The 7683-nt window shown below is 45.2% G+C and overlaps 1 protein-coding gene across 1 annotated transcript; it reads right to left on the bottom strand.

The window, feature by feature from the left end:
- Positions 1-387: 387 nt before the first annotated feature.
- On the bottom strand, positions 388-3300 carry LOC117836931 (cysteine-rich receptor-like protein kinase 10). Its single transcript, XM_034716460.2, has 7 exons — positions 2412-3300; positions 2230-2337; positions 1906-2090; positions 1533-1743; positions 1112-1352; positions 869-1019; positions 388-788 (listed from the first exon to the last, which is right to left on the bottom strand). The coding sequence occupies exons 1-7, from the start codon at positions 3274-3276 to the stop codon at positions 513-515; spliced, it is 2037 nt and encodes a 678-aa protein (XP_034572351.2). The 5' UTR covers positions 3277-3300; the 3' UTR covers positions 388-512.
- Positions 3301-7683: the final 4383 nt, after the last annotated feature.

Genomic DNA, 7683 nt, shown 5'->3' with positions numbered 1-7683 from the left:
GGAAGTCTCGTGCTCATTAAATGCCGACATCCACACTCTTCAGTTTGAATTTTTGAAACTTTTATTTGGAAGTCATGGGCACCAAAGCTTTGGATTTATTAACAATTCAATAATAAATACTTTTGATTTTTAGCCTGCTGACATCTAACCTTTACGGATCAAAATCACCATGTTTCACAGAAAGTCTAAGAGAATAAAACCTAATGTGGTAGGAAAACGTCCTTCATCATGCTAAACTTATTCCATTTATGTTACAGTAAAAGTAACATATTACTAGATGCACAGAATTAAGGCTAGGTATTAATATGCAAAAAAGTTAAAGCTAGGTAAAATAGCTAATTATACACTCCAACTTGGACGCCTCTTCCCTACTCTCGAAAGTGCATATATAATTGAAACACCACTTGCCATAGGAAAAAGAAACAATGCATTATACAATAGTTACTGTCGTTAGTAAAAACCACATGCCAGAAGGATAAAAAGTCTAGGATTGCCATTGGTGGCAGATATAATCACATGATTGATACTGTATATGAGTGAGTGGTGGCTGTCTCTTCATTTCCCACCCTGACATTATAATATGCTGGCTGCCTAGGCTCGCCCAGGATGGTAGTCTCACTGTTTAGCATTGAAACAACATCTGCCATGGTTGGTCGATCATCCGCATTCTCTTGAACACACAATAATGCAATGTTAACGCACCGCATCATTTCTGCCGAGTGACTCTTGGGAACCAAAGATGCATCAATAAGATCAATCCACTTTTCCTCTTCCCATAATTGCCATGCCTGTATGCAATTTCGTTACACATTGTAAGTTTGGTAGCAAATAAACAAAACAACCACCAACTTTGTATCTTTAAACTCACATATCCAATGAGATTGATGAAATCGCCACATTGATTGCTACCAGAATTCCGTTTTCCGCTAAGGATCTCAAGAACAAGAACACCAAAGCTGAATACATCAGACTTGATAGAGAAAATGCCCTCCGAAGCATACTCAGGAGCCATGTAGCCACTACAATGGTAGGCAAAACATGGCAATATTAGTGCATGTGATTGACTTGCAATATAAATATTGATAAGTGGATTTATTTCTATGGAACTTACTATGTACCAACCACTCTTCTTGTAGTGTTTGCTTGAGTGTTATTTGAGCTGAATATTTTTGCTAGCCCAAAATCTGAAATTTTTGGATTCATCTCGCTGTCCAGGAGAATGTTGCTTGGCTTAAGATCTCGATGTATGACACGCAACCGAGAATGTTTATGTAGGTAAAGAAGCCCATGTGCTGTTCCCTCAACTATTGCTAGAAGTTTGGGCCAATTCAGTAAAGGTCTTTTATTTTCATCTGCACATAAATTACATATTACTAGAAAACCTGGAAAATAATCAAAAGTTGTATACCTCAATTACATAAGAATAAAACTATACTCATGGAGATGATAGGAAAAAAACTTGAGTAACCTTTTGCTATTCGAGTGTGTTGACAAACAGTAGCTAAACAAAATTAAGAAATGCAAATGCATACCAAAGATGAAGAAATCCAAGCTTTTGTTTGGCAAGTATTCATAGACCAATATTTTCTCATCTTCTTGGGAGCAACATCCCAGGAGCCTAACCAAATTCCTGTGTTGGAGTTTGGCTATGAGCTGGACTTCATTTTTGAACTCTGTGAAACCTTGCCCTGAATGTGAAGCGAGTCTCTTGACTGCTACCTCCGATCCGTTAGCAAACTGACCCTGAGAAAACAGAATGTTTGTTTTTTGAAGCAATGAGAAAAAAAGAATGTTCGCAATTACAGTGATTCTGCTCTGTTTCTTGTGTTAGTGGTATCACGTTTAGTCAGCTAAATAATTCCAAATAAAAGATACTGATAGTCTGATATTTCCGAATTGGTTTACCTTGTAGACAGCGCCAAAGCCACCTTGTCCAAGTTTGTTTTCTTCTGAAAAATGATTTGTTGCCTCCAGCACCTGCTCAAAGTCGAAGACCGAGAACTCTGAGTTCTTCCCATCCCAAACTAGTTCTTCATCTCCGTCCAAGTCCTGAGTACGCCTTGATCCTGCTTGTAACCTCATCGCTTTGCCTGAATATATGCAGATGACAATCTCTGTTTTATGAATGTTTGGCCATATCTTCTAAATGAACATATACTATTCATTGGAAGTTTGGAACTAATTTATTTAAACATGAGTCAACACCGTCTCAGCAACTAATTCACATACCTTTCCTGTACCTTCTGAACCAAGGCGAGCAGAAGATGAAGCAGAGAAACGCTGCTACCGCTAGAGGAACTACAGCTATCGGAATTGCCCACAGCTTGCTCATATGCCCTGATCACAACATGCCCATTAAGCTTCGATTGGTAAATACGGAGTACTAGTATGTTTGAGCTCATAGAACTTACTCTTGTGTTTCCCTTCTGTAGTCGGAGTCGGAGCTGGTGCCTGCGCCGATGACGGCCCAAGGCGAAGCATGGGTTGGCTCTCGTAGAACAGATACGTCTCATACCTGAAATAACACCGTATGACATGGACCTGCCCACCCATCCGCAGGGCCATAGTGGAGTTGACCGTGCCGAGGAGACGCTGGAGGCACGCATGGCAGTCGCCGGCGGACAGGTCCGGCGTGCACTGCGCCAGGGAGTACACCGGCGGAAACGTCGTGCCAGTGTCGACGACGCCCGTGGCGAACCGCCTCGGCGCTGCGCTGGCCGCCCTTTGTACCGTCTCTACTAGCAGTTCGTGGATAAGGCCGACGGTGAGCCGGACATCGTCGGCGTCGCCGGTGAAGTTCTTGACGTTCCATAGCGTGAATGGCGCGTCGTCGCCGTTCGCTGCCGTGGTGTTGGAGGGCGCGAGGAAGTCGTCGACATTGTACACGAGGATGCAGACGCCGCCGAAATAGGAGACGGCCGTGTAGCACTTCTGCTGCGGCGGCAGCGTCGAGTTGATTTTGCCGAACGTGTCGGCGACGCACTCGCCGCAGGCGGTGTCGTTGAGGACGTCGCCGCGGCAGAGCGCGAGCGCGTAGACGACGTCTGGCGCTTGGCCGAAGGTGGTGGTGGCGAAGTGCAAGGGGGAAGAGGAGGTGTTCTTCGGGAGGGTGGCGGCGACTTGTTTAATGTTGTCGCAGACATCGGCGGCCGCCGGCGATGGGGTGAGGCCGCCGAGAACAAGGAGCAGGACGCCGGCAACGACGTTCATGACGGCTAGGCTAACCTCACGTGTAACGTGTTTCTTTTTCCTTTCCCCTTCAGCCCAGATTGTCATGCCCAGTCTTATCTGTCGCCAGTTGCTTTCGGTAGTTAAATGTTTGAAACCATCAATCACGCAAGCTTAATTAAATTTTAATATCTTGAATCATTCACTAGGCAAAATAGTCTGCTTAGTGCTCTGCTATTTCTCTAAGATAAAAAAATTGATGTTAATCGGTCCTTATCCTTAGATGAATTCATCCTTTTAGCAACTGAGCTAATGTTCATTAACAACCAGTTAAAATACCGCCTAAAATGCTAGGCCAGCTAACTATAAATTGTTTTACAGCACAGTCTCGGCTGCCTAACTTCGTTGTCCTGACCAATTTCCTAGGATGGGAGGAGATAAATGTAATAACCGGGTGTTAATTTCAGTGGAAACAAAAGGTATCAGCAATTTTCGGTAGCCGTCTTGACTCCGGCACTCATGATTATAAAGAAAGGATGTGAAGTAGCCCATCAACTACTCAAGTGCTTGTCTCTATGGTTCTGGGATTCGGTCCGAAATGACCGAATTTAAACAAAATTCACCCATTTCGGTTAGGACCGAAACAACAAAATAATTCGAACAAAAGTAGAATTTTTCCATCATCATTAAGATCTATACAACCCCATATACCCTTCTAGCTATAAAGATATGAATAAACTTTAGTTATATAACTCTTTTAGCCTCTTCAACTTTGTAACAACTGATGAACGTAGAAACATTGTGTTTTCACCATCTTTCTCCTAAGCTCCTCACAATATCTCCCTAGTTCTCTCCCACTATCTTCTCTAGGAGTACTCAATTCCAAATCTCCATTAATTGTAGCCAAATTTCATATAAAAATGAATTTGTTGACCGGTCAAACAACCGAATCCTGGTCCGAAATTTTCGAAATTCACCCATCTCAGTCAGGAGCGAATTTTTTCGCATTTCGAATCCCAGAACCTTGGTCTCTAGCACCCCTGCCATCCCAGAACCTTGGTCTCTAGCACCCCTGCCTGCCGGCCGGCCGGGACAATAAGGTCACCGTCAACCACGACTGACTAGCAGTAGACTAATGGTTGATTGCACAAGCCTCTCCTTGAGAAGTATAATTTTAAGACCAACACTTGCAGAAAGCGTGTGTCCAGATGTGCAACTAGCTCATTGCCGCAGTAACTGAAAATGGTAAAAATCTAAACGACGTCAAGTGGTTCACTTTTACTGTGTAACCATCAATCGTGATGATTGAAACCTCCAGGTAGTTGAGTGCATAGTACTAACAGAGAGAAATCTTTCCTGTCACTTGGTAACTAGCTAATACAGAAATTTCTTACTGCTACATTGAAACGATTAATTGTTTTGAAGGAACTACGGCCGGTAAGAAACCAACCTGAACAATTGTATTAATACGTGAGGCTGTTAGTGCAACACAAGACCGACCAACACAGATGGATTACATTACATGAGGGTATGAGACCCAAGCATCTTGAAACTGAAAGATAAAAATGAACCGCAAAAAGGCGAGGTAACTCCTTGGAGTGATATTAGCCCCTGAAAGGAACCAATCAGTCTTAAGTAACCAATTGGAGGATGACAACTGCCAATCGCCAATGAGCACCACTCCAAACATCGTGCTTGCTAGCATCACAAAGATCATTGTGCTCCCACACATCCCTCGTCGCGCACTGCATGGCCGTCATCTTCCTCTTCCAACAAAGGTGTAAGGAATATGTGCTCGTATAGTCTAAAAGGGGGAGAGGGTGAATTAGGCAATCTTAAAAGTTAAACATGTGCCTTCTATTAATTGTATGAATATAAACTAGATCATATATGGATATGAATTTAAGGTTGTTCTAGTGTGAAACTTCCACTCACAAAGAGTTTTGCAATCTAGAACTAATCCTAGCAAGAACTATTCTAATAAAATAAGGCGTTAAAGTTGCTAGTATAAAATGCGGAAATGTAAACGAGTGGGTTATTAGAAAGAATGCAAACTCATCATGACGATTTATTCTATGGCTAATGCCACCTACTAGTTCATATTGAAGCTCCACCAAGGATATGCTCTCAGTCACTAAGTCTCTCCTAGTTGAAGTCTTGGGCTTGACACAAAGACTCTCGCCAATACGAATGAGAAGCTTTCCACAAAGGCAAGACTCACCACTCTCTTTCTTCCAGTCACATTGATACTGTCTCCAATATATGAAGCCTTTTCAGGAAGGAAGGGGCCTCCTCGTCCCCCGTACATGGTTGTCATCGCCGCTCACAAATGGATGCACGGTCGAAGATTTGCTCGATGAGCCACCAAGGCCCCAAGGTGCTGGAGCACAAAGTTTGTAAGGTTGGTTGACTCCTAGAACTTACTCTCTCTCTCTCTCTCTCACTCTACTAATCTAGTACTAATCACTCTTCTAAGCTTGTGCTAATTATCTTGGATGATCACTTTAGCGCTTTTGTGGCATGGATGTGTTCTTGATGTGTCTTACACTGCAATGATCTTTAACACACTTCTACAACTCCAACTACGTGAGAAGAGGAGGTAAAAATAGCCCAACACTTCAAAGCTAAGGAGCTGTTGCTCCAAATGTAGTAAAAGTTAGTGAGGTCACTGGATGATCCGATGGTTACCTTGGTTACTTTGGGTAGGTATCGTGTAACATCTTGCTTTTTAGAGCATTTAAAAATTTGAACTTTTTAAAATTTTTCTTTAAATATGAACTAAACTCCTCTTCCCAAAATATTCAAACCTAATTTACAAATCAACCATGCATTGAACCTACATATGTGATGCATTTGATTGTCTTAGAAATTCTACTCTAAATCCAACCCTCCAAATCATAGGAACTCAATTCCCAAAATCCTAGAACTAACATTCAGATTTAATCTAAATACATCCACAAGGTCCCTTCCCAATCCTAGCTGTATTCATTAGACCTCAAACCTTTTTAAAAGATCTCATTTCTATGTCCATTCCAAACCCATACTCTATACCCTATTCAACTTGAAATACAATTCAAATTTATATCCAAAACCCTTCCCTTATAAATGGAAAACCCCTATTCTGGCCCACCCTTCCCTTTTAGCTCGACCTATTCTCCCTCTCTCCTGGCCCAACTCTCTCTCTGGCCTGGCCTGCCTCTCCCGCACCTTCTAGCCCAGTGCGTACCCCTTCCGGCCTAACACCTGAGGCCCAGTTGGCTGGCCCACCACACCGACTTGACTCACTCGACCTAGCACTCCCTTCCCCTCACTCACCAGCACCGCCATCGTTTGGCGCCCGCCGTCGTGCCACACGGCCGCACCACTGCGCTACCACACCAAGCGCCACCACGAGTACATCTCCCCTCACAAGCCTTAGCTCCCAAGCAACCTCGCAATAGTGCATCCTCGCCCCTCGCCATGCATCACCTCCGATTGACCCAATCCCCGCTGGCCGCCGTTCATCCCCCCTCGCCGCTGCACGTTGCACCCGCACCGGTGCTGCCGCGCTGCACGCCGTCACGCGGATGCCTCCTCCCTGCCAAACTTCGTTGCCAAGCAACACCACCTCCCCCTCCCCTATCCCTGCCTGACACCCCCTGCCACCACCGTCGTACACCATTAATGACAGCCAACCTTATCCCGTTGCCGACCGTCGCATCCCTATCCTCTCCTCCCTCCCTTCCTTGGCCGCCAAGGAAGCTCCGCCGCGACGTGGCAGCCCCACCTCTCCTCCCCGCACCTATAAAAGGGGATCGAGGCCTCACCGACGCTCCTCACCTCTCACCAAGGTAGAGACATGGGCCGCGCCTAGCGCCACTGTCCCCGTCTCTCCCCTCCTCCTCTTCCCTCATGGGTGGCCAGGTGTGCCGTGCACACTGAAAGCGCTACCTCTGGCTAGCCCGCACGGCGGCGCGCATGGGTGCATGGCGGCGCCACCCCGTCCCGACGGACGAAGGGGTATGCCCCATCCTTCTTTCGTAGCCCCTCTCCCCCTAACGTGTGGGCCTACCAGCGAACATCATGGCCCCACTGTCCCTTCCTTCGTCCGCCTCGCCCATAAACCCGGCACACCTGAACCACACAAACCCCGCGGCCCCAGTCCACGGCCATGGACTATTGGTCCATAGCACGATACCCAGGCTACCCCCACCCCCGCGTCAGTAACACTTAAATTGCTATGCGTACCCAGCAACTGCACACCAAACTTCACTTAGAGACCTTCCAAGCTTCCAAAAATTTCCCAAAATTTATCAAAAATACTAGGAAATATTTCAAGCCTACCCATGCCTTCCTTTGCCATTGTTCATCCCAAAAATCATATTATCTCTACACATCACCCTTTATTCTAGTAGGAAAGTCCTTTCTATCGTACGCAAGAAATCGCGTATGAGTCAGTCCTTTTCTAGAAAATCCCGAAAAATTCCTAAAAATACTTCAAAGCCATTCAAGCCTATTCCTGCCTTTCTTTTTTAT

The sequence above is a fragment of the Setaria viridis genome, chromosome 9 (assembly GCF_005286985.2).
Source record: "Setaria viridis chromosome 9, Setaria_viridis_v4.0, whole genome shotgun sequence".
NCBI lineage: Eukaryota > Viridiplantae > Streptophyta > Magnoliopsida > Poales > Poaceae > Setaria > Setaria viridis.
Note: the sequence above shows the minus strand (reverse complement) of the source record. Positions and strands in the feature narration are given on the sequence as shown.

What these genes read in the sequence shown, in the direction of transcription:
- LOC117836931 (XM_034716460.2), bottom strand. Translation starts at nt 3,276, where the DNA reads ATGACAATCTGGGCTGAAGGGGAAAGGAAAAAGAAACACGTTACACGT. An exon ending in TACAGAAGGGAAACACAAGA is followed by an intron (nt 2,338 to 2,411) that starts GTAAGTTCTATG and finishes TGTTGTGATCAG; the next exon opens with GGCATATGAGCAAGCTGTGG. An exon ending in GTTCAGAAGGTACAGGAAAG is followed by an intron (nt 2,091 to 2,229) that starts GTATGTGAATTA and finishes GCATATATTCAG; the next exon opens with GCAAAGCGATGAGGTTACAA.